At 46.7% G+C, this 27,885-nt stretch overlaps 1 protein-coding gene across 1 annotated transcript in view; it reads right to left on the bottom strand.

Moving 5' to 3' along the window:
• Window positions 1-297: 297 nt before the first annotated feature.
• Window positions 298-27,885, bottom strand: part of LOC138266998 (ninjurin-1-like) — a 284,052-nt gene continuing 256,464 nt past the window's right edge. Inside the window, exon 4 of the mRNA XM_069215835.1 lies at window positions 298-884. Coding sequence (XP_069071936.1) covers window positions 737-884 — 148 coding nt within the window. The 3' untranslated portion in view covers window positions 298-736. The remainder of the gene's footprint in view (window positions 885-27,885) is intronic.

Here is a 27,885-nt window from a genome sequence, read left to right as displayed (position 1 = left end):
CAAAACACATTTCTGTGTTCATTTAATCTAACTTAATTTATAGTGATCTATTTGGCACACTAAAGGAAGCATCACAAACATACCAGCCGGACTCCTACTCACACTCCCCCGCCCCCACCCCTCATGCATAGAATCATCCACATCTGGACAGCATACACAAAATGTTGATTTCCTGTTTGCGGCCCTACAAACATGTATACTGTTAGCAGACTCGTTTGGGCCTCCTGGATAGGCGAGACAGATGAGGCAAGATTGTGGCTAGTTACCAGTCAGTCTGAAAATTTAATTGAGGGCATTTTCATTTGTCCTTCCAGTACTATCAAACCGTTCAATATTGTTGTAAATTAAATGCAATTTTGAAATAAACAGCTACAAAGTTGCGTGGAATGACAACAAATAATAATAATCCTTTATTCAGCACCACCTAAACCTACATGATGTATTAGCACGCAAAAATAAAACCGTGAAAAATGTAAATAACCAAATAAATTCACAGTCTAGATCTAAAACGTACGTTTGTTGTAGCGAGCAACAAAATCCATAGGACCATATCATGCCATTCTCTCAAACGCAAGCTACTGTTCAGTCATCATCCATGTGTAAAGCATGCATCCCGTGATGGCTTTAAAAGTAGATCTCGAATTGTGAGAACAAGCCATGAAAAGCGGAGATATCAGCGGCTGTGGTGGACTGAAGCACTTCCTGCCTTCAGCACAGCGCGTGCAGTCGTGATCTATCAGCATTCAGCACTGCTCTCCGCAGCCAGGATGTGTTGCTCCTCGGGGGTTAAATGAGGTGAGGAGTACCAGAAGGCCGTGATGAACACGTTGACGGCCGTGATAACCAGGATTAACCCAGTCACAATGTTATTCAGCAAGTGAACTCTACAAGAAGAAAGCAAAAAAAAAGAAAATTGATGAAAGCATTCCCACTGGTTAACAATAGTGTTTTCCCACTTCATGTACGGCGTTACTAAACACGGGTGTAGATGATAGTGAATTTCTAGAGGGGGACTCAGGCACAAACAGCCTCCCAGAGAGTCGAGTCCGGATCTGGCTTGTTCCTCGAAGTCAGAGAACAATAAGAGCCTTTGAAAGTTGCAAATCAGCAAACCTATTTTTAAAAAAACACGCTAAAAGCTCTTAAAAATGAAACATAAAATAATGTTGACATTTCTCAGTGTCTCAATTAAGTACATAAGACTTTAGCACTGATTTGGGCGGAATTTTTTTAAAGTATAGTTTTTAAAAGTTAAACATTCAAGAATTTCCCTAGGCCCTATCACGTTGCCATAAATTAGTCAACATCTGTTAGTTTGTCATGTCTATTTAGATAGCATAAATACTTATTAAATGTGAAGCACGTTTATTTTATATTAACTGAGGTTTTTGTAGAGCACAGATCCTGAACTGAATTAATTCAATATGCTCTCAAACTGGTTTGCTGAGGAAATGATACACAGTGAAGTAAAGGGTGAGCTATGGTTATCCAAATATATGGAAAGTCTGATCCCAGGTTTCCTGGTTGCACCTGTGGAACACAGACACTAAAGGGTTATTATATCATTCTCTCTTCCTTTTCACTCGAAAGGCCAGTGCTTTTACTGTTCACTTATTTCAAGTATTAGTGCTAGTGCACAGAGTACACCTATCATACCTTGAAGCAAACAGGCAACATACACACATATACATGTGTATGGTTTTAAGAGCTGTTTTTCTGCTTATAATATTTTTAACGATAGTGGATGATCAAACACAGTGACGGGGCCTGTTTGTCTGAAGCTTTACCTCACGGCTTGTGAGTCTCTTTGACCAGCAGTAACGTTAGGAGCAAACTCTGTGGAGGCTTCAAGACCTGGTCTTTGAGGTGCTGAGCTTCACCTAAAATCGTTATTTTCCTTAAGTCATTAAAGCTGGCAGAAACATTAACAGAAGATAGCATCTCCTGCCATTCCTTTATCTGCTGGTCCGCCTGGCATGACAAACAGAACGATTTTAGGAGAGGCTAACGCCTCAGTGACTGCAATTAAATAACAATCCAAAGAGGTCATAAAGTACCCACGGAGTTTACTCCTCAGGCTACAGCACTTTCAGGAAACTTAGCCGATGTATATCATGGCTCTAGCCCAAAACGAGCTGAGCTTTCATGTGGCTGGTGCCTGCCACCCGTATTCTAATCTGATGCCACAAGAATTAAGAACAAGCATTTGCAATGCAACGGATCTCGCGTTTGCAAGAGCTAGAGCTATTAGCATTGTAAACTCCTAACCGGATTGTTCTTGCCACAAAATAAAACAGTTTCACATAACTAACTGGACTTTTCTTGCCATATAGAATGAAAAGCAAAAGTTTCACACAAGCGAGCTGACGGACGCCATCAGTGCAAAGCAGACACACAAAGGGAAATAAAAGTTCACTAATAGTGAAACCTATTGGCAAAAGTGCAATTATCCATGTAACCGGCAAAAGTGCAGCTATCTAGGTAACCGGCAAAAGTGCAATTAACTATGTAACAGGGTCCATGTCATGCAAAGCGCTCGACTTCTGTCTAGTGAGATCATGCTGCGAAAAAAGAGAAAAAGTAGTCCAGAAACAGGATGGAAAACATGGAGCCTCGTATGTTTTCACTGCTTGGTCGTTGCCCTCGAGGAGGGCTAAACACCGGAAAAGGCATGACTTATGCATGCCTTTCACTAATGAAAGCAAGCAAACTTTAAAAGGTAGGCTCACAAACCAGAGAAAAGAAACTGACGTGACATGGGCGTGGTTTGAAGCCCAAAGGGAGATTACAATACGGGACAGAGCTCTTTGCGCTCGCCCCTAAAAAAGCATCAACCTTAGATGTAAAAAAGAAGAGTAAAATAATTATCCCATCTAGAAGCTGAATTGCACAATGAGAAATCAAATATCTTCCATCAATCCCAGCTTCCCTTCTTGAACAAATTGTGTAACCTCGCAAGTATCTCTAGTGTGTTTAATTGTAGAGACCATGTTGCTGCTCCATGCATAATAAGAAACTAAGGGACAGATGTAGCAATATTCCAAATTGCGACCTGCAAATTGCGAGCCAGAGCGACTCGCAATTTGCGAGTCACAATTCGGAATGTTGGATGGTGTCCCTGACACCATCTGCGACTCACAAGGGGGTCGCAAAGTCCCACCTCATGAATATTCATGAGGTGGGTCGCAATTTGCGACTCCCTTGCGAGTGGTGGCATTCACAGGGATGGTGGCCTGCTGAGGACAGCAGACCACCATGTCTGTGACTGCTTTTTAATAAAGCAGTTTTTTTTTTTTTTTGTAATGCAGCCCGTGAGATGCATTACAAAAACGAAAAATGAAACGTTTTTGTTTCATTTTTTCAGAGCAGGCAATAGTCCATAGGACCACTGCCTGCTCTGAATGTTTTTTTGTAGTGCCATTCACATTGAGGAAGGGGTCCCATGGGGACCCCTTCCCTTTTGCGAATGGGTTAGCACCCATTACAAAAGGGTGCAAACTGTGATTGGTTTGCGACTGCGTTTGTGGTCACAAAGCAATCCTGCATTGCACTGCGACTCGCAATTAGGAAGGGGACATCCCTTCCTAATTGCAATTAGCAAACCCATTTTGCGATTCGGTAACCAGGTTACCGAATCGCAAAACAGGTTTTGTGCATTGCAAAGTGCATTTTGTACGTTGCAAACAGCGAAATTTGCTGTTTGCGACGTGCAAACTGCTTCCTACATCTGGCCCTAAGTCACAAGTAGGGTGCATGTAACATCTGTCTTGCTTTTAGTTCACTAACAGCATTGTCGTCAGGACAGGGGGCATGAATGTTTCAAAGTTTTTTTCAAAAACTATCACTATTAATATGTGCCTATCAATGCAGTAATATAACCTGAGACAAGGGTGGGGGAACTTGCTTAGTTTTCTACCACTCTATTTTGCAGAATTACATAAAACCTCTGCGAGATTCTGCAGAGTTCTGCCAATGGACAGTGAATATTCAGCTCGTGCTGCTTGAGCTGTAACTTAGCACTGGTAGTAAAAGCAGTGCTGAAAAACCAGTGCGAATGGCACCATGAATTGTGAAAGAGCGCATGCCATTCAAGTTGATTTTGCTGCTGCTCGAGTAGAAAATCTACTCGAGTATCAGCAAAACTACTCAAGAGGCAGCCCTCTCACTGTGACCTCTCAAGTTAGAAAATCGTGCTAGGGGGCAGCAAATCTTGCTCAGTAGTTTATAATATATAAGCCCCCACGACAGGAAATGCCCCAAAACACAATGTGGACACATCACATTTTTTTAAAGAAAACAGAGGTGTTTTTTGCAAAGTGCCTACCTGTAGCTTTTGGCCTCTAGTTCAGCCGGCACCTAGGGAAACCTACCAAACCTGTGCATTTTTTAAAACTAGAGACCTAGGGGAATCCAAGATGGGGTGACTTGTGGGGCTCTTACCAGGTTCTGTTACCCAGAATCCTTTGCAAACCTCGAAATTAGGCTAAAAAAACACATTTTCCTCACATTTCTGTGACAGAATGTTCTGGAATCTGATAGAAGCCACAAATTTCCTTTGACACAGCGTTCCCCCAAGTCTCCCGATAAAAATGATACCTCACTTGTGTGGGTAGGCCTAGCGCCCGTGACAGGAAATGCCCCAAAACACAATGTGGACACATCAAAATTTTTTAAAGAAAACAGAGGTGTTTTTTGCAAAGTGCCTACCTGTAGCTTTTGGCCTCTAGCTCAGCCGGCACCTAGGGAATCCTACCAAACCTGTGCATTTTTTAAAACTAGAGACCTAGGGGAATCCAAGATGGGGTGACTTGTGGGGCTCTTACCAGGTTCTGTTACCCAGAATCCTTTGCAAACCTCGAAATTTGGCTAAAAAAACACATTTTCCTCACATTTCGGTGACAGAATGTTCTGGAATCTGAGACAAGCCACAAATTTCCTTTGACGCAGCGTTCCCCCAAGTCTCAAGATAAAAATGATACCTCACTTGTGTGGGTAGGCCTAGCGCCTGCGACAGGAAATGCCCCAAAACACAATGTGGACACATCAAATTTTTTCATAGAAAACAGTGCCTACTTGTGGATTTTGGCCACTAGCTCAGCCGGCACCTGGGGAAACCTAGCAAACCAGCGAATTTTTGAAAACTAGAAACCCAGGGAAATCCAAGATGGGGTGACTTGTGGGGCTCTGACCAGGTTCTGTTACCCAGAATCCTTTGCAAACATCAAAATTTGGCCAAAAAAACACTTTTTCTTCTAATTTCGGTGACAGAAAGTTCTGGAATCTGAGAGGAGCCACAAATTTCCTTCCACCCAGCGTTCCCCCAGGTCTCCCGATAAAAATGGTACCTCGCTTGTGTGGGTAGGCCTAGCACCCACAAAAGGAAATGGCCCAAAACACAACGTGGACACATCACATTTTTTCACAGAAAACAGAGGTGTTTTTTGCAAAGTGCCTACCTGTGGATTTTGGCCTCTAGCTCAGCCGGCCCCAGGGGGGGGCAGAAATGGCCTAAAATAAATTTGAACCCACCATCCCCCCCAACCCCTCCCCGGGAGCGAGCCTTGCCTACGGGGTCACTCCCCTAGCGTGACATTGGCGCAAAAAAAAAAAATCCCCGGTGCCTAGTGGTTTCTGCCCCCTTGGGGGCAGATTGACCAAAAATCGGGCAATCTGCCCCCAAGGAGAGCAGAAATGGTCTAAATACAATTTGCCCCCCAGGGGAGCGACCCTTGCCTAATGGGTCGCTCCCCATCTCTAAAAAAACAAACAAACAAAAAAAAACCTACAAAAATAACATTTGCCCTGGCGCCTACAGGTTTCTGCCCCCCCGAGCAGATCGGCCTAATAACAATAGGCCGATCTGCCCCCAGGGGGGGCAGAAATGGCCTAAAATAAATTTGCCCCCCCAACCTCCCCTGGGAGCGACCCTTGCCTACGGGGTCGCTCCCCTGCGTGACATTGGCGCCAAAAAGAAATCCCTGGTGCCTAGTGGTTTCTGTCCCCTTGGGGGCAGATCACCTAAAATCGGCCAATCTGCCCCCAAGGGGGGCAGAAATGGTCAAAATACAATTTGCCCCCCCAGGGGAGCAACCCTTGCCTAATGGGTTGCTCCCCATCTCTAAAAAAACAAACAAACAAACAAAAAAACACAAAAATGAAATTTGCCCTGGCGCCTAGAGGTTTCTGCCCCCCGGGGGCAGATCGGCCTAACAATAGGCCGATCTGCCCCCAGGGGGGGCCAAAATGGCCTAAAATAAATTTGCCCCCCACCCCGATCGACCCTTGCCTACGGGGTCGCTACCCCTGCGGGACATTGGCGTAAAAAAAAAACCCCGGTGCTAGTGGTTTCTGCACCCTTGGGGGCAGATTGACCTAAAATCGGCCGATCTGCCCCCAAGGGGGGCAGAAATGGTCTAAATACAATTTGCCCCCCACAGGGAAGCGACCCTTGCCTAATGGCAGAAATGCCCTAAAATAAATTTGCTCCCCCACCCCCCAACCCTCCCCCCCCCCGGGAGCGACCCTTGCCTACGGGGTCGCTCCCCCTACGTGACATTGGCGCATAAAAAAAAAACCTGGTGCCTAGTGGTTTCTGCCCCTCTTGGGGGCAGATTGGCGTAGCAAAAATCAGCCGATGTGCCCCCAAGGGGGGCAGAAATGGTCTAAATACAATTTGCCCACAAACTCCCCATCTCTAAAAAACAAACAAAAAAAAAAAACACAAAATAAAAATTTGCCCTGGCATCTAGAGGTTTCTGCCCCCCTGGGGGCAGATCAGCCTGATAATAGGCCGATCTGCCCCTAGGGGGGGCAGAAATGGCCTAAAATAAATGTGCCCCCCCCCCGGAGCTACCCTTGTCTACGGGGTCGCTCCCTCTGCGTGACATTGGCGCAAAAAAAAAATCCCCGGTGCTTAGTGGTTTCTGCCCCTTGGGGGCAGATTGGCGTAGCAAAAATAGGCAGATCTGCCCCCAAAGGGGGTAGAAATGGCCTAAATACAATTTCCCCTCCAGGGGAGTGACCCTTGTCCAAGGGGTCGCTCCCCTTCTATAAAACAAAAAAATAAAAAAAATCCCCGGTGTCTAGTGGTTTCTGTCCCCCTTGGGGGCAGATTGGCCTCATCAAAATAGGTCATATTTATAGATCACTTTTGTTAATCCATGTGTGGTTTCACTGGGGGCTGCGATCGGCCCCCAGGAAAACCAGAACCACATATAAAAGTGATCTCTCTCTCTCTCTCTCTCTCTCTCTCCACATATATATATATTTATATTTGCCACCAGTTGTCTTGCAGTTGCAGCTTGCGTCTTCAAAGCAATGCACATACTTCAACTGACGTATTTCAACTGTAGCTTTTAGGCAGCAATAAAAAAGTCAAGTAAGTCTTGTGATTATGTTTCTGCTACAAAAGGATCAGACTTTTGTCTAGTGGCAGTTTTAGTGCCATAAAGAAGCGCAGAAGGTTTATATGCCTATTGCAAAGAGCAAATCTGTATTTTATGTAAAAAGCTGCGTACATTAGTAAAGTCAACCATTACCGGCACAATAATACAAATGAAATGTAGGTGCGGGGTGGGGGGCGGCTATGGAGAGATGAAGTGCACTTTTGCTGGGTGGTAATGAGAGAATCCGAGGAGGAGGACATGGGAGTGGGAGCACCAATAATGATTGTTGGACTGGGTGCAGGAGGTGCTAAAGACTGTGACAAATGGTATGGAACAAGATGTTTTTTGAGTGTCTTGAAAGAACGTGCTGATTGAGGGAAGAAGTGCAGGTAAGGTGGCCTCTACTGTTGCACGTATCACACACACATCAGCAATTTTGTGACTATCCTCGTAGGCTAGTGTTTTAGAGCAACAGTTTAGCCAATAGCAGAGATTAAATCTTAAAGGATGACTGCTGCTGACGCCGTCACTTGGGTTATAGAGGACAGCTCTGACATAGGATCAGAGTCTGAGACAGCAGATACGGAGACAGCATCTGAGGGATAAGACAATGGTGCAGAATCTGGGAGTGATTTTTCAGTCGGAGGAGTCCCATTGGATAACTCCTCTTCCAGTAAATTATGAGAGAGGTGATGAGGACAGTCCTGCTGTCCCTTCGCAAGCAATCTGTGCAACAGGGCAAAAGTGGGTTAGCCCAACCCAGAGAGCAGGTGAATGTGGCGGCAAGTACAGAGAGAGATCGTGCTCTCTTGGGAGCTTCCCAATTTAGTTCAGCCCCAGATTCCACCGCCCAAATCGTACTGTGGAAACATCAAAATTATCTATCACAAAACAAACTAGTTTTGTAAGGCAGGCACCTGTGTTTTTAGTCCTGGGTTTGGCGGCCACATAGGGAAATGTTAGACCTGACATGCCCTAGGGTGGTCACCCCTAACTTTTTGCCTGCCTCCCTCCACTTTTTGGACTCTGTTTTTTCTGGCTTTTAGAGTCTGCGCACTTTACCACTGCTAACCGGTGCTAAAGTGCCTATGCTCTCTCCCTTTAAACATGGTAACTCTGGATCATACCCAATTGGACTATTTAATCTACTTATAAGTCCCTAGTAATGTGCACTGTATGTGCCTAGGGCCTGTAGATTAAATGCTACTAGTGGGCCTGCAGCACTGGTTGTGCCACGCACTCAAGTAGCCCCTTTACCTTGTCCTAGGCCTACCATTGCAAGGCCTGTGTGTGCAGTTTCATTGCCAATTCGACTTGGCATTTAAAAGTATTTGCCAAGCCTAAAACTCCCCTTTTTCTACACATGTCACCTCTAATGTGTGCCCTAGGTAACCCCTAGAGAAGGGTGCTGTGTGGGTAAAAGGCAGGACATGTACCTGTGTAGTTTACATGTACTGGTAGAGTAAAACTCCTAAATTCATTTTTACACTACTGTGAGGCCTGCGCCCTTCATAGGCTAGCATTGGGGCTGCCCTTATAGATTGTTGAAGTGGTAGCTGCTGATCTGAAGGGAGTAGGAAGGTCATATGTAGTATGGCCAGAATGGTAATACAAAATCCTGCTGACTGGTGAAGTTGGATTTAATATTACTATTTTAGAAATGCCACTTTTAGAAAGTGAGCATTTCTCTGCACTTAAATCCTTCTGTGCCTTACAATCCACGTCTGGCTAGGTTTAGTTGACAGCTCCTTGTGCATTCTCTCAGACACACCCCAAACACAGGGAACTCAGCCTCACTTGCATACATCTGCATTTTGAATGGGTCTTCCTGGGCTGGGAGGGTGGAGGGCCTGCTCTGACACAAAGGACTGCCACACCCCCTACTGGGACCCTGGCAGACAGGATTGAACTGAAAGGGGACCTGGTGCACTTCTAAGCCACTCTTTGAAGTCTCCCCACTCAAAGGCACATTCGGGTATAAAACAGGGCCTCTGCCCTACCACCTCAGTCACTTGCTGGAGAAGAAACCAGAACCTGCATCCTGCCAAGAAGAACTGCCTGGCTGCTCAAAGGACTCACCTGACTGCTTTCTACAAAGGACTGCTGCCTTGCTGTTGGCCTGATGCACAGCTTGCTCCGCGGTGAGAAATTCACCGCACGCCGATCCGGAAAGACGCCGCTCGATGCAACGCCTGCGGTGCGACCAGAACTTCGACGCACGGCCCGCCTGGACAACGCCGCCCGACTTCCAGAAAGGAAATCGACGCGACGCCTGCCGTGAGGAAGAAAATTCCACGCACAGCCCACCGGAACGACGCACAGCCGGATAACAAGCCTAGGATTCCATGCACAGACCCTGGGACATCTGGAAATCCCGCGACCCACAGAAGGAGACGGCCCGCGTGCCGGAAGACGACGCACGTCTTCCCCGAGTGAAAAATAACGACGCAAGTCCGTGTGTGAAGGGGCGAAACCGACGCACACAACATTTTTCCAAGCATCTCCTCCTCTGCGGCCCTCTGCAGAGATTTTCCACTCCAAACCAGGTACTTTGTTCTTGAAAGAGACTTTATTTGCTTTTTAAAGACTTAAGACACTTTATATCATTTTTCAGTGATATCTCTACAATTTCTTATTTCATCTTTTATCATTTTGATCTACAAATACCCAGATAAATATTATATATTTTTCTAAACACTGTGTGGTGTATTTTTGTGGTGCTATATTGTGTTATTGTATGATTTATTGCACAAATACTTTACACATTGCCTTCTTAGTTAGGCCTGACTGCTCGTGCCAAGCTACCAGAGGGTGGGCACAGGATAATTTTGATTGTGTGTGACTTACCCTTACTAGAGTGAGTGTTCTTGCTTGGACAGAGGGTAACCTGACTGCCAACCAAAAACCCCGTTTCTAACAGGAAACATACTAAACCCAAACATTTCTGGAAACTAAACATCCGGGGGAATCCACAGAGTGTGTGACTTGTGTGGATTCCCCAAAGTTTTCTTAACCCGGAATACCCTGAAAAGCTGAAATGTTGAATAAAAACTCTATTTTTCTTATTTTTCTGTCACACAAACTACAGTGATTCCTCAACTGTCCTGATAAAAATACTACCCCATTTGAGTGCCTATACCTAGTGCCTGCATCAGGAATGGATCACCCCAGGGTCAACAGTTGCCTCATGTAAGGATCAACATTGACCGTTGTGTGATCTATTTCTGTCGCGGGCACTAGGCCTATGCACACAAGTGAGGTACCATTTTTATCAGGAGACTTGGGGGAACACTGGGTGGAAGGACATTTGTGGCTCCTCTCAGATTCCACAACTTTCTGTCACTGAAATGTGAGGAAAAAGTGTTTTTTGCCACATTTTGAGGTTTGCAAAGGGTTCTGGGTAACAGAACATGGTGAGAGCCCCACAAGTCAGCCCATCCTGGATTCCCCTAGGTGTCTAGTTTTCAAAAATATGCAGAGCTGGTGGGTTTCTCTAGGTGCTGGCTGAGCTAGAGGCCACAATCCACAGCTAGGCACTTTGCAAAAAACAGCTCTGTTTTTTTAAGGAAACTGTGATGTGTCCACGTTGTGTTTTGTGGCATTTCCTGTCGCAGGCACTAGGCCTACCCACACAAGTGAGGTACTATTTTTATAGGGAGACTTGTTGTTTATTGGGCCATCAAGAAGTTGAAAACTCTGCTGTGGGGTTCTACCTTCATTGTAAGATCGGATCATAAGCCATTGTGTGAGGTTTTCAACAAGAAAGGAATTGACTCTATCTCTTCTAGAATATCAAAGTGGGTGATTGATCTCCAAGAATTTAATTTTGAAGTCAAGTACATTCCTGGGGTTGAGCATGTGATTGCTGATACCTTATCTAGATTGGTCTCTGAGAATAATACTGAACAATTAGATGATGTGATGTGTGATGAGAACATGGGTTTTGTTTGTGAGATTGACCATACAGTGATATCTGAAGACAGATGGCGTCAGGAATTGGTAGAAGATGTTACACTGCAGAGAGTGATAGAACTTATTAATGGTGGTTGGAAGTACAAACATCAGGGTGGCGATTTTTGCAAAGATTTTTGGTGTGTTAAGGATCGATTAGCGACCAGAGATAGTTTGCTGTTAAGTGACGCTAGGTTAATACCCCCAGTTAAATTAAGAGAGGAGTTGATAGAGATGGCTAATACCTGCCACTTGGGCATTTCCAAAACAAAGGAGAGACTGCGGTCTAGTTATTGGTGGCCTGGGATGGACATTCAAGTTGAACGTCATGTAAGGGAATGTGTTCAATGTGCTGTGAGTGAAAAAAAGCATGAAACCGAGAGTACAACCCATGATGTTGAGAACTCGTCCAGAGAAACCATGGAGAGATATTGTTTTGTAAATTTTAGGCCCGATACATGGTAATGGTCAAGAATCATATGTTATGGTGGTTATTGATGTTTTCTCGTTGGCCTGAAATTCATTTTTCTAGAGGTATCGAGACACAAATGTCATAATGTTCCTGAAAGACCTTTTTTCTGAGAGAAGGTATCCCTGAAACATTTCTCACTGACAATGGTGTCCAGCTTGTTTCCAGGGAAATGGAGCATTCTCTTCAGTTGTGTGGGGTATCATCCAGAGTCAAATGGTATGATAGAAAGATTTAACAGAGTGTTGAAGGAGACCATAGCCATAGCCAAAAATGAGAGTAAAGACTGGAAGAATTAAATCATCAAGAGAGTTGGGGTGTACAGGTTTACACCTCATATGACCACTGGTAGTTCACCTTTTACATTGTTTCGTGGAAGATGTCCTAACACTGTTCTTGAACCGGGCTGGGTAAATACATTTTTGAACGCTGATGAGCATCCTGTTGGAAATGAAGAGAAGAGAGAGAGAGAGAGCTGTCCAAGACAAGCACTAACAAACAATACTTTGATTCTGGTCATGCGGTCAAAGTGACTAAAGTGAATGTTGGTGACCTGGTTTTGATAAAGCGTCCTGGTTTGCAAACATGTGGAAACAAGTTGTCTAAATCTATGAGAGTCATGAAGATGTTTACCAATGCCATCAAGACCGATGCTCATCGTGTGTAGAATCTTAATAGAGTTGTAGTATACAAATGTGGACCTGTACAAGGTGATTCGTCCAAAGGAGATTGATGGTTTGCAAATGAGAGGTGCAGTTGGAGGTTGACGAGAGATGGCGGTTGGATCGAGTGAAGAGAGCGTCTTTTATTCTTTTATGGGCTGATATCTTTTGGGCCTCGGGTGGATGAGCTGTTTTGTAACATTGGTACTTAATAAAGAAGATTTTTTATTGTCAGTGATTAAGCGTCTCTTTATTACACAAATCCTTCAGACAACTCAAGGCTAGACCACAGTGGGCATTATTTAGAGATTGGTGGACAGTATACTCCGTCACAAATGTGGAAAAAGTCTGACCGTTGTAATTCAAGTGCATTACAGCCAGTGGCATTTGTAGTACAGTGTACGGGCATCTGTCCTGTTTTGACAATCTCTGAATAAGACCCAGATTTGTAATACAAATGAAAAAACTGTATTGAGGAAAGTGTGTGTGGCCTCGCACTCAAAAAGAAATGGCCACAAAAACTCTAAAAGTGAGCCTCCTGTCGAGTGTTACAATCAGTGGTTCCACTAAATTACCAGTGCCAAAGCCAAGGAAAAAGCATTTGACAATCCCAAGCCTCCTTGCTTAGACAGGGACTGTTCATTCATGCCACACAGCGAATGTAGGATTCTACCCTCCGTTTTATTTAGATAGAACCATGACACATGCAACATATATTTAATTACATAAAGTAAATTGAGAGGGATTTTAACCTTATAGATGGAAATCAAGGGCACTATTTATCACAGCATTGCACTACCTTTGCATCACACATGGTGTCACAAGGGCAACGCAATGCTAAAGTCAGATTTACCAAGCAATGCAAAGCCACCTTGTGTGGCCCTTCCTTGATTGGTAAATCTGGAGTAACGCAAGGCAGCACAAGTCGCTGCCTTACGTTAGCCTGCCCTGGGAAGGTGTTCCATTGGTGCAACAGGGGTGTTCCCAAGCATCCACCCACAGATTTGGTGCGTTGACAGATTTAGCAAGACTAGTAAACCTAGAAATTTGTTAAAATGCTATGCCTGCCTAGGGGAGGTGCAACAAGGAGAAATATGTTTATTTCTCCTCGTTGTTTACTCTTCCTAATCGTGCTGCATTCTTCAGCACTCTTAAATAGAGTAAAAAGCCTCATAGGATTGTTTATGTGCAGGATAGTATCCCTTCCCGCACAAAAACAATCTTGCCTGCAACGCAGACATCCTTGCACCATGATTGGATTTGTAGATGAAGCTTAAGCTACCCCTTCTATCCCAAGGCTAGTGCTTTCCAGCCTGCTATTTCTTGTGATGCACAATACTTAATTAAGAGGATGTTGATCCTCAGAGACAAACATCTGTTTCCTCCCATGAACACCATAAAGCAGGTAGATGAAAGGAGCGCAACAATAGTTTTTGATAAATTTTGTTCAGAGAATATGTCTATCGACTCTGTGAAATGCTGTCAAGAAGAGGCTAAATGCTGCATATACAGGTTGTTTCCTTTCTCCTTCACATATTTATAAAATAGATAGTTCAACTGATGGTTTGTCCAATGTGGAGCAGTTGACTTTGATTGAGGCCCTTTTTGTACAGTGGAAGTGCTATGCTGCTAATCGTTGATTGTGGGATAAATCCAGTCATACAACAGGTGAAACAAGTGGGCAGGAAACAAGCCCAATAAATCACATTCATATTAATATTTTACCATTACCTATAGGAATAGGACCTATTTCGGCCTGTTGCACTTGAGTATCTCACTCCTTGACTGAAACTAACTGCCTCTTTTTCTGAGCAGGGTCCATTAGTAAGAATGTCAAGTGATTTATCCCATTCCTGATGTTACTGGACTAATAACTCATCTATACTTATGGTTTGCTTTCCCTTTTTCTATATGGCATACAAATCATATATGCAATTAATCCAATCCTGGTGTGGGATTGCTATCACTGATGGTGTTTCTTTTGATCTACATTTCAAAAGTATTATTTGCCAAAAGTCTCTTGGGTTTTTCTAATACAGATGGTTTGGTCCAATCATACCAAAAATAAGTGTGCTTGTTTCCTTCTTAGTGGCACCTTATATCTGGACCGCATCTTCTTCAAAATACCAATTAGCTTACCATGATTAACAGAACTGCTTAAATTGCTGTGTTTGGGTCAGTCTAATAATTGCTACATAAAAGCAGTGCTCTACTTCATCACTAAGGTGGTGATGGAGACTTTTATGCCCTGTGGGAACAAATAATGTTGTTGAATTCTATTTACAAAATTTTCCATATAGGTTTTAAAATATGTGATTGTATCACCTTCAATACTCTGAGATATAATAGTGCAAGGGGATAACATCTTGTAGAGGAAAGTGCTGATTTTTGGGATTCCAAATACCACCCTAGAATCCTTTTTGCTGTGTGGGGAGGGGCGAGGAGGGAGCTAACGTTATGTATCAGATAGAATAGTCGCTTGGGGCACTTTGTGCACTGAAGACTCTGAAAGAAGCTGGAATATTTCGAATGAGGAAAATGTAATTGATTATGGAAGAACTATTAGGGCCTTTGCATGTAGGTCTCGCTAATGAAACCCCTTCTATTTGACAATTGATGATCACATAACCCTGCTCCCTCAGTTTTCAGTTTTTCACTAACCATAATTCTAAATGTTTTTAAAGCATGGTTTGACAGAGTAGCATTAACATTAAAATTGATGATAATCAAGACATGGTCAACATGTTCATACTCATTTGTCTTAAAAATTAATTCAAACATTGAAAGTAATATTGTGTTATAAATAAAATCCTGAGGGAACTTTAACAGTGAACAGTAATGAAGAATAGTCAGGTTTTGGGGATTAACATATAGGAACAAACCTCAGACACTGTATACTCAAATGGTTATGGGTTAAGTAATTGCATGAGTAAATTATTAAAAGTAAAAAACAATTTCTCTAATTGCAAGGCCTCTTCTGGAAGTATTGATGGGACTACTAATAACAAAATAATTTTCTATCCAGAAATTGCCACTGTACCCTGTCTTTTGTATGCAAGTTATGGCTGCCTCTAATTTTAACAATGAAACACACTTCTGTTTAATTGTGAATAGCCCCAACACTTTCCAAAACATATTATCATTACATTGTGGGCAAAATGAGGATGGTGCCTTTACTAGGGATGTGCGTAAGTTAATTACTGGGAGCCATGTTCAGGCTATGTCATTTCTGTTAGTCTCCCACCTGGTTTGGTATGGGCTACTATCAACTGAGCTTCTAAAATGATATCCTTAGAGCACATGTAACCACTCTCAGGTCAATTGTGGCACTTTGCCTAAACAGAAGATCCACTACTTGTACTTGTGTCTCTACATCTTAGATGGGTGACTAGGTTTACATGAAATCCTCAACTACTGAAGAAATGACAGTTTTAGGAGAATAGCAGGGGGAAAACTTGACAAGCACTCTACTGGTGTACTGTTATAAGGAACATTTTTCTGTAGCAATGCACATTTCGGATCTGCTAAACTCAGACATTTTAGCTGTGGGTAAAGTGAAGAAGAGATCTATAACTTTTACTATAGATTTAGAATGTAATGTGTTTCCTTCTCCAGATGAAGCTGAGATGGCAAGTCCAAGTAAGCCACTTGATTTTGTGAGAAATTGCCTAGACACAATATAGACTTTTCCTGGACTCCAGACAGTGTTGAGTAACAGATGTCAGAGTTAAGGGGTTCAATCTTAAATCTAAGGAAAGGGCTGAGTTCAACAAAATCACTTGCTGACCAGTTTAGCGTATGTTTGCAGTCAAGACTTGGTGAATTTGAAGCCCATTAATGAAATTATTAGCAGATATGGAGTGTGGTTGAAATCCTAGCTACTTTTATTTTTAAATCCTGATTTTTGTATTTAAATCTCTTTTAAACTTCTCTTTTTTCCCTTCTTGGGTTGGCCCGACTGTTCCTTTTACACTTGTCTCTTAAAATCAGATAACGGGCTACATTTCCTCAATGAGTTAGGGAAGCTGGCTGGACCTCAGTGAAAATATTCCTTAATGAAAAACACTGCTTCAGGTGCCTTACCTGTTCAAGACCACTACATTTTATTGTAGTTGAACGTGCCTGAGTTGCCCCACTTACTCAATCTCTTCTTGTCTGGGCCTGAGATAGGCTGTTCCTAGGAACCCCTTTTCCTCAAATGCAATACTAAAATATAAGGCTGCTGGAGGGGATAAGTGGAACGTGTTTGAGATTTCTTGATGAAATTAAATCTTTGAGAAAAATGTTGAAATTGGAGGGAGACAACTGATTGACTTCCTCTTAGGAGTTTTTGATCTTGTTGGCAACACAGTTTTCTTTATTAGAGATCTCCTGAACGTAGCTTTCTAATAGCCATTGATAAACCCTAAATGCCTTATGTTTCCACTAAAAATAGCACAGCTCAAAGTCAGGAGGATGAGGCCCACAGTCAGAGTTAAAATGAAATAGAGAGCCCCACACAATAGCCCTTTGTAAAACTCGATGGGACACAATTGCATTAACCTTTGCTGCCCACAGTCTTTTAATGTAGAAACAACCAGAGCTTACAAAGAAATGCTACACAAAGGTACTCAATGATTGGACCTTCTTCCCTTCACAAACGTGCAGAGAGACACTCATTATTGGGCTCATCATTACAGGTTCCAGAGACTTCTCATTTCGAATTGCTTCACTACTTGATGCTCTGTGTAGCTTCCTTGACCCAAATCTTCAGAGAGATACACTAGGGGGATGTTGGAGGCTGCACGCTACACCAGATGCTGCCTTCTCCCTGTGCCCCACTACACAAGAGTACTCACCAGTCACTTAGGCTGGCGTGCCTTCCCTTTGTTCAAAACAAAATTTCCTGCATGCTTTTGAGTTTTTTTCTGCTTCTTTTTTCACCACTCTTCTCCTCATCCCTCTATACCAAGGTTTGATGTCAACGAGGTGCATGTGGCAGTTTCCAAAAACCTGTTGAAGCTTCTTCATACATTTGCCATTTGAAAGATTACTGAGAAATTGATGCACTTTAATCGTCTTTAAAAACAGACTAGTTTTTACTCCATGAGGTGTCGTACCTCCACCAGGAGCCAACGCCCATGGAGCCTCAACCGTATACCAGTGACAAGCATTTCCAGTGGACACCCACCCAGAAGCAGGAAATTCTCCTCAGTTCAGTGCAATTCTGGAATGAGGTTATGTGCACTGGTCAGAAAACTGTCAAAGGGGCTGTTCCACCCAGAAACAAAGATGTTGGTTTAGTCTGCAGTTTATGGAGCATACTTTTGGTATGTTATTTGTGTTTTATTAAACACCTGTTTATTTACGCTGCTTCTTGGTACTAAGAAGACACAGTGCTTCAGAGAAGGCCAAGTAAAGCAATATTAATATGTAATACAAAAACCTATATATTGTAAACAAGATGAAATGTGACAGTATCTGCTGACACGAGTTTCTAGTACTCACTATCCATTGAGGAGCACACAATGAAGCTAGCTGGTATGTATATAACGCAAGCCTCGGCGTGGAGGAAATGAACACTGCATTATTGGGGGTGTTGGAAGACAACAGAAGCGCGTGCACATCAAACGGAAGTTTACACATTGGAGCTGCATAATTACAGTGCTATTCACAGGTTAAGAATTTCAGTTACACTGAGAATATGCTAGTAGCCCAACATCACATGATTATAAGTGAAGTGCCGTGATGGATTTAGAACCCAAGACCCCTGTTGCGAGGTCGGTCCTACATCTCTTCTCTCCCCACTGGTACCTGGTAGGTATGTACACTGAACAGGATTCAGGTTTCAGAATTAATTGATAGGAGCTCACATTTGGCCTATAAATGTCTACGCTCATCGCATTTATTTGCAGACATCCAATATCCTCTCTTCGCTATACAGCCACATAGCACAGGGTTATTTCAAGAACACATCAGCAGACGAGCGCAAGATGAATGTGCATATGTTCTGACCCTTCATTTGCGAAGGTTGCTGCGATGCTGAATCACAGGCGGATACTGGAAATGTCTGTACAAGAAATCTGACATCTCTTCATAGGGATGGCATCTGCATTAAAATGTGTAGGGTATTTGGCAGACATAACCTCGCCTATCAAAAAGGATGTGTTAAAAACAACCCTTATCCCAAAAGAGGTCTGCTTAAAATGTTTCCATAGCTAATCATAGCAATTTGCACATGTTCTAGTCTATTGACATAGACACCGACCTAACATTTTTCTTTGTATTATATGAGTACACTACATTTTACAACAGGAATATCCACGTTAGAGCATCATTAACATTGTTCACATTACAGCAAATGTTTCCTCTTCAGTCATCCAGGTTTTGTCCTTGACGACTAAAGTCCGTGAATTATTAGATCAAGAACTTCTGCATTCTTAACACCTTGCACTTCATATGCTACCATCAGTTCTGATATTCCCTTATGCAGTCTGGTCGTTCATTGAAGTCTCCATTTCTTTCTGTGCATGTCATATTCGGCTTTGAGTGGCTCTGTCACATCACTCTCCAAGTAGGGTCAAATCTGTGGGAAAAGTTGGTGATTTGTCATGGTTCAATCTGGGTATGTTGAACTGTTGTTGAGTGGTGCTTAATTTGAGCCAGTAGTTGCAGGTAGGGTCCACTGGCACTCATTTTGGGCACTGGCACATATCTTTTCAAATTAGACTTTGACCCAGGGCAAGAGAGAGAAAAACATAAAAGTGGAAAGAGGATGAAAAAGAAAGACCAAAAAAAGTGACAAAGGGAGAAAGCAGGGACGAAATGAAACCTGCAGGGATGGGCTAAAGGGGTAGACAAGCTCAGTGTTGGATGAAAGAAGTATGAGGTGGAATCAAGATTCAGCAGTATTGGTATTAATAACCCCCAACATTCAATAGTACAGACCGTGGGCTTCTGAAAAAAACTTTGGGTCTGGTACTTTTTATTTTACTAATTCAGCACAAGGGCGTAGCTTCGGGGTGGATGTTTGGGGTGTTACACCCCCGTAATGAATGTATTTTCTTATAAATAGTTGGGAACAGGTGCTTTATGTCGGGTTTTGTGAGATGTCTTACGGATTTCAGCAGGAATTTTTACAATGCACACAGACAAAAAACACACACACTCTGTTTGAAAGTCCTTAAAAATATTGGCTATTTTAAAGACTATTGCGTTTTTCCTCTTAATACTCCTACTAAACCGATTTCCTCTAGCTTTCCACTGCCCCTTAAGGTGACTCTCATGCACCCTGCTTGTCGTACAATGTATTTAAACATTATGGGGGTCATTACAACCCTGGCGGACGGTGTTAAAGCTGCGGTAATACCGCAAACAGGCAGACGGACAAAAAAAGGGAATTATGACCCTGGCGGAAACCGCCAACAAAGACAGCCACTTTAACACACCGCCCGCCACGGCGGTACAGACAAGCAGCGCGGCGGTCACCGCCAACAGACAGACGGAAGACAATGTACCGCCCATAGTATTACAACCCGCCAATCAGCCACCTTTTCCGGGGCGGATTCACCGTGGATAAAAACACAGCGGAAACTGCCTTTGCAATGGGAAAACGCTCACCTGAACACATCCCACGAGGAACGAGGACTCCATGGACCTGGAACTCCAAATACTCCCTGCCCTTGTGTTTCTGCTCCTCTACGACCAACAGCTACGTAGGCGTCGAAGACAACGGTGAGTACTGCACCTACGACATGGGGTAGGGGGGAGGCAAAAGTTAGGGGGACACCCACCAAACACCCCTACCCCCACCCCCAACCTCGCATAATACAACATACACACCAATGCATTCACAAAAATCACAGTAACAACCCACAATCCCCCCGGAAAAATGAAAAGACAAAGCGAAATTCGGTCAAACATTGTAATGTGGCAATATACATGTCATACAAAAATATACAGATATATATGAAAATCAGCCATAATTATATACATTACGAGAAGTAGTACAGATATGTACATAACAATGTCCGTGCACCAACAGTCCAAAAAACCATGGGCGAGGCCCACAAAGGATACCTGACCACAATCGGAGAGAACACTGCCGGGGCATCCGATAGAAATACTACAGGCACCTCAGGGGGAAGGGAAGGGGGGGGCACCTCAGCTGGATTACAGCACCACGCCAGATCCACGACGGGGCTCCATGCCCATTGATGTATCCTGGGGAGTGCAAAGCCACAGTCTCTCAAATCTCTACAGTGGGTGGGTTGCCCACTGCCATATCCTGGGGAGTGCAAAGCCACAGTCTTTCAAGTCTCTACAGTGGGTGGGGTGCCCACCGTGCCATCCTGGGGAGTGCAAAGCCACAGTCTCTCAAGGAGATGCAGGTCTCCACTGGTACTGGGGGGGACTGGTGCCCAGAGTGCTTCATCCTGTGCAGGACAGACAGAGTGGATGCAGGTCTCCACTGGTTCTGGAGGGGGACTGGTGCCCAGACTGGATGAGTCTCCCCGTGAAAGTTCCAGTCCTGTCACTGTCCCAGCTGCACATGGGATAAGGATGCCTGATGTGGCAGTCTATTCATTCCTACACAGTGCTTGCCCTGTTCAGCGGTGCTTTGCCATGGCGGTTCAGGACTCTTCAGCGGTGTTTTGCCATGGCGGTCTTTGCCCTGTTCAGCGGTGCTTTGCCATGTCGGTTCAGGACTGTTCAGCGGTGTTTTGCCATGGCGGTCTTTGCCCTGTTCAGCGGTGCTTTGCCATGGCGGTTCAGGACTGTTCAGCGGTGTTTTGCCATGGCAGTCTTTGCCCTGTTCAGCGGTGTTTTGCCATGGCGGTCTTTGCCCTGTTCAGCGGTGCTTTGACATGGCGGTTCTGGACTGTTCAGCGGTGCTTTGCCATGGCGGTTCAGGACTGTTCAGCTGTGTTTTGCCATGGCGGTCTTTCCCCTGTTCAGCGGTGCTTTGACATGGCGGTTCTGGACTGTTCAGCGGTGCTTTGACATGGCGGTTCAGGACTGTTCAGCAGTGTTTTGCCCTGGCAGTCTTTGCCCTGTTCAGCGGTGCTTTGACATGGTGGTTCTGGACTGTTCAGCAGTGCTTTGACATGGCAGTTCTGGTACGGACATTGGTGTGTGGCATGACGTTCCCTACACTGGGCATTGGTGTGTGGCATGACGTTCCCTACACTGGGTATTGGTGTGTGGCATGACGTTCCATCATAGACCACCTGGGCTGTGGCAGCCGGGGCCCTCCTGGGCAATGACTCTGGCGGTGGTCTCTGGACCAGTGACGATACTTGGGCCCTCCTGGGCAATGACTCTGGCGGTGGTCTCCTGACCAGTGACGATACTTGGGCCCCCCTGGGCTGTGACTCCGGCGGTGGTCTCTGGACCAGTGACGATACTTGGGCCCCCCTGGGCTGTGACTCCGGCGGTGGTCTCTGGACCAGTGACAATACTTGGGCCCTCCTGGGCTGTGACTCTGGCGGTTGTCTCCTGACCATTGACGATACTTGGGCCCTCCTGGGCTGTGACTCCGGCGGTGGTCTCTGGACCAGTGACGACGGTGCTGGCGGTTGTGTCTCGACCGCCGGAAATGATGGCGCACTTCTCCGCCGTGACACTCACAACAGGCTGGGCAGACTTCCTCTGCCCCTTCCCCACCTTTGGTGGAGTCACAGCTGGCTCTCCAATCCCCTTGGAACTCATGTGAGTTGTTTTCCCACCAGGAGTCTTCACACGGTCCCGTCGTCCACTCTCCAACTTTAGAGCCTTTACAGGGGGTGGGCTGCCAGTGCCTTGGCTCCTGGTCACACTGCCTGCCCTGGTGGCCGGTGCACTCCACAAACCTTGAACACGCACCACTGGTATTGGAGGCTTTTTGGCTGAGGCGCTACGACGGAACTGATTAATTGGAGGGGGGGGGGGTGGGGGAAAAAGGTCAACTTTACAGAGGGACAGTTTCTGACGAACACTGGGATGGGTAGTTGGAGGGGGCCTGGGAGTGGAGGAAGAGGAGGTGGTTGTCGGAGGTGTCACTTTAAGTGTTTTGGGTGCAGGTGAAGGTACTGGAGGCTGTCGTGAGGTGGATGGATGTTGGGTGAGTGATTGCCGGCGTTTGTGTACTTTGGGAGGGGCATCACAGACACACTGGGAGAGGACACAGGGGACGTGTACATGGGAGTGGAGGTGGTGAGTGCAGGTGAGCGGCTTGTGGTGCTGGGTCTCCTTGTGCGATTCATGGTGCCTGTAGATGTGGTGCATGCAGGTGTGTGTGTAGACGACACTGGGAGGGAGGAGGGAGAAGAGGAGGAGGGGGACACAGTGGAGACAGTGGATGTTGCTGTGTCTGTACGTGGGTGAGGCTTGCGTGAGTGCCTGTGGGTTGTGTGGTGCCTATGTTTGCTTGAGCTACCTGTGTGTGCTGACTTGTGTGCATGCTGGTCTGTAGGTGTGCTTGGGATGGGCTGGGGTACAGGAGATTGGGTCTGGGTGGAGGAGGTTGGAGGGGGGAGGCTAGACACAGGGACAATGGCTGCCATCAGTGCTGAGGCCAGAGATTGCAGGGTTTGCTGACGGACAGCCTGACCAGAATGAATGCCGTCCAGGAATGCATTACCGTGTTGCAACTCTCGTTCTACACCCTTGATGGCATTCACAATGGTAGACTGCCCAACAGTGAGAGACCTGAGGAGGTCAATGGCCTCCTCACTGAGGGTAGCAGGGGTGACTGGGGCAGGGCCTGAGGTGCCTGGGGCGAAGGTGATGCCCACCCTCCTGGGTGAGTGGGAACGGGGCGAACGCTGAGGGGCTGCTCGGAGGGCGGTGGTGGTAGGGGAGGGGGCAGCTGTACCTGTAGAAGTGGGGTGCACAGATGGTGCCGCCACCACAAGGGAGCCCCCATCAGCGAATTAGTCCATGTCGCTGCTTGGTGATCCGGTGGCCGATGTGAAGCTCCCCTCGCCCTCGGTCCCACTGGTGCATTCAGAGTCCATGGTGTGGCCCTCCATGGCCATGTGGGAGGCAGCTCCCTCGTGCTCCGGTGCCACTGTACCTCCGCCTGATGATGCTGATGTACAAAAGGACAGGGAGAGCACAAAAAGGGGGGGAGACAGAAGAAAGAGAGTTTTAGTGCATGGCATACCGCTACCGTTGGCAGACAAGACAGACACAGCAGCCCCCTGCATTACGCCATGCTCCTGCCCTCTGCACATGCAATTTCTGGGATATGGCCTACATGGCAATGGTGGACATCTGCTCACATGGATGCCACAGGGGCAACTATACCTCCACTTGGCACTCTGCTGAGGTGGGGTAGAGTGCCACATGGCCTACATTACGGAGGGGCCTTGCCTACCAAACTCGCCCTGGCCTAGGGACACCCATAGCCCACCTCCCCCACCCAGACACCTCCACTGCACGCAAAGTCCGCAGAATGAGAGTGTACTCACCCCCTTGTGTCTGCTTTGATGCCCTCAAGCGTCCATCCAACTCCGGGTAGGCCACCGCCAGGATCCGGAACATCAGGGGGGAGATGGTGCGACGGGCACCCCTCCCACGTTGGGAGGCCATCCCCAGCTGAGCCTCCACCATCTTCTTGCTGCAGCGGCGAATGTCCTCCCATCTCTTACGGCAGTGGGTGCCCCGTCTCTGGTGGGCCCCCAGGGTCCGGACCTCCTTGGCGATGGCACGCCAAATGTCCCTCTTCTGGTGGGCGCTGACCTACATGACATGCACAAGGAAAGAGGAACAGTCATTACCAACTGCACCGTCGTTGTGAGTGGCCCACTCCCTTCTCTGGCCATGTGGCCCATTCATTCCCATGCATTAATGTTCTATGAACTCTGCCCCCTTCCCTCTTCCACCCAGCCCTCTCCACCCAGGCCTAGCCCATACAACATGCTCCCTGTGTACTAACCTGTTGGTCTGGAGGACCGTAGAGTAGCGTGTACTGGGGAGGACCCCGTCTACCAGTTTCTCCAACTCCTGTGCAGTGAAGGCAGGGGCCCTTTCCCCAGACGCAGCAGCCATCGTCGCTTCCAGACCGAGGTCACAGCAGCACTTGCAGTGTAGGTCCTCTCCTGTCGAAGGTCAGGTATCTAGTGATGGAACAGATAGAAAATGGCAGTGACATCCGCGGCGGTGACGTCCGCGGCGGGTGCGCATCATCACCGCCGGCGCACCTGTTAATTGGTTCCTGGGACCCATAGGGTCCAATGTTAACCAATGCAGCATTGCGCCGCGGTCTACGACCGCCTACCGCCACGGTGTGCAACGCCAGCGCATTACCCCACAATCCCATTGTCCCAGTTTAGAGGTCAGGCAGCCGCCATTTCAGGGGCCCACATGGATTGATTTACTTCTGCGTCACACATAGCTAGGCCTACACTCAACACACATACGGGAAGGGTTTTGTGAGTGGTGTAGTCTTGTGTGTAACTGTGGGTACATACCTGGAGGAATAATGACTGATTCGTCGCTGTTGTCCTTCGTAGGCACCGTCAGCTGGGACATTTGAGAAGATGGCGGAATCCTCAAGTGTACCGACCGCTGGTGGACCTGTTGACAATGGAAGACCGACATGTCATCGTCACCTACCGGTTTGACCGTGCCACAATCCAGGAACTATGTACCCAGTTGGAGCCAGACCTGATGTCACCAATCCGCCATCCGACTGGAATCCCCCTGACATGCAGGTGCTGTCAGTGCTCCATTTTCTTGCAAGTGGGTCTTTTCAGACAACAGTGGCCATGGCACCAGGGATGTCCCAGCCTATGTTTTCCAACGTGTTGTCCAGAGTGCTGTCTGCCCTGCTGAAACACGCAAGGAGATACATCATTTTCCCTGAGGTGGCAGATTTGCCTACAGTGAAAGGTGATTTCTATGCCCTTGGACATATCCCCAACATCATAGGTGCCATTGATTGGACCCATGTAGCTCTGGTCCCCCCCCACAGGAGTGAACAGGTGTACAGGAACAGGAAGAGTTATCATTCAATGAATGTCCAGATGGTATGTTTGGCAGACCAGTACATCTCGCAGGTAAATGCTATGTTCCCTGGCTCAGTGCATGACGCCTACATCCTGCGGAATAGCAGCATTCCTGATATGATGGGTCAACTCCAGAGGCACCGTGTATGGCTATTGGGGGACTCTGGTTACCCCAACCTTTCCTGGCTATTGACCCCAGTGAGGAATCCAAGGACCAGGGCAGAGGAACGGTACAATGAGGCCCATGGGCGGACTAGGAGGGTGATCGAACGCACCTTCGGCCTCCTTAAGGCCAGGTTCAGGAGCCTCCATATGACAGGTGGATCCCTATTCTACTCACCGAAGAAGGTTTGCGAGATCATCATCGCCTGCTCCATGCTCCATAATTTTGCTTTGCGACGCCAGGTGCCTTTTCTGCAGGAGGATGATCCAGATGACGGTGTTGTGGCAGCTGTGGAACCTGTGGAGCCTGTGGACAGTGATGAGGAGGAAGCTGAGGAAGAAGACAATGACAACAGGGAGTCAGTCATACAGCAATATTTCCAGTGACACACAGGTGAGAACATTTTCATGTTTAACATTACATTAACTTTCACACGTCTACCTCTATCCTGTCTGTCGGTTTCAACCACTATTTGGTAACTGAGTTGTACCTTTCGATTACTGTTTCACAGGTGTGGTTACCAACGTGTCATCTGCTTGCATCCTTCAAGGACTTGTGAAGTGTGACATAGGTATGTTAGCTTTACCATAGGAAACACATTATCACACTGTCATTGATAATACATATTTACTAAATCACAGACTGACTCCAGATTGATTTGTGTTTCAAGGGTGTTTATTGAAGTGCTAATTATTGGAGGGGTGGTAAAATGGTGAGGGGTGATGGTGGAGGAATGTCCATGGCAGAGTCCAGCCTATTAGTCTCACAGGTGCACTGCCCATCTGGGCATAGGAAGTGGAGCTGGGGCAGTTTAAGTATGGACAGGGTAACAAGGTGGGACAGTGGGAGGACAAACAGGGTGGTCTCATTTCCTGGTGGGGGTCTTGCCATCTTGCTCTGTCCTATTCCTGTATCTCAGGGACCGCTTGCGTGGTGGTTCTCCGTCTGCAGGGGGTGGGGTGCTGGTGTGGTGGTCCTGTGGCTGGGCGTCCTGTCCACTAGCGCCGGCGGAGGTGGTGGGCAGTTCATCGTCCTGGCTAGTGTCAGGGGGCCCATGGAGTGCCACGGTGTCCCACATGGTGTTCTGTATGTCCTTCAGCACCCCTACGATGGTGCCCAAGGCGGAGCTGATGGTCCTGAGCTCCTCCCTGAACCTCAAATACTGTTCCTCCTGCAGGTGCAGGGTCTCCTGCAACTTGTCCAGGACCGTCGCCATCGTCTCCTGGGGATGGTGGTATACTCCCATGATGGAGGAGAGGGCCTCGTGGAGAGTGGGTTCCCTTGGCCTGTCCGCCCCCTGTCGCACAGCAGCCCTCCCAGTTCCCCTGTGTTCCTGTGCCTCCGTCGCCTGGACCGTGTGCCCACTACCACTGCCCCCAGGTCCCTGTTGTTGTTGAGGTGGTGGGTTATCCTGGGTTCCCTGTAGTGGTGGACACACCACTGATTGACCTGTCCTGGGTAGGGACGTATGGGCCCGCTGGGGGGTGCTGTACTGGTGTTACCAGAGGGTAGAAGGTCAGTGTTGGGCTGTGCCTGTGCAAGGGGAACCGACTGTCCTGAGGTCCACGATGGTTCGGGCTGGTCATCAGGATCCAGTAGGGCAGAGCTGCTATCATCACTGTGGGCCTCTTCTGGGGGTGGAGTGGTGTTGTCTGGACCCTCTGGTGTGGTGACAGTCCTTTGGGTTCCTGCAGGGGCATAAGAGCATGATTATTGCATGTGTGTGTATCATGGTGTGCAATGGGTGGGTGTTTGTGTATCCCAGTGCAAGCATTCCTGTGTGTGGGTTTGTTTGATGATGGTTTGGGGGTTGTTCTGGGTATGTGCAGTGAGCATGCTTTAGTGAGGGGTGACAATGCTTTGTTGTGTCATGCAGGGCTTGGTGTTGGGATGGGTGGTTTGTGTTATTAGTACATTAGTGAGGATTTGGAGTGATAGGGGAGGGTGTGAGGGTGGGGGTGTGTGATAGCATGCAGGTAGGGTGGTGGATATGATAGTTAAGATTTGACTTACCAGTGTCCCATCCTCCACCGACTCCTCCGAGGCCCTCTGGATGCATGATGGTCAAGACTTGCTCCTCCCATGTTGTGAGTTGTGGGGGAGGAGGTGTGGGTCCGCCGCCAGTCCGCTGAACCGCAATGTTGTGCCTGGAGACCGTTGAACGCACCTTCCCCCGTAGGTCATTCCACCTCTTCCTGATGTCCTCCCTATTTCTTGGGTGCTGTCCCACGGCGTTCACCCTGTCCACTATTCTGCGCCATAGCTCCATCTTCCTGGCTATTGA

Source organism: Pleurodeles waltl, chromosome 12 (genome assembly GCF_031143425.1).
Source record: "Pleurodeles waltl isolate 20211129_DDA chromosome 12, aPleWal1.hap1.20221129, whole genome shotgun sequence".
NCBI lineage: Eukaryota > Metazoa > Chordata > Amphibia > Caudata > Salamandridae > Pleurodeles > Pleurodeles waltl.
Note: the sequence above shows the minus strand (reverse complement) of the source record. Positions and strands in the feature narration are given on the sequence as shown.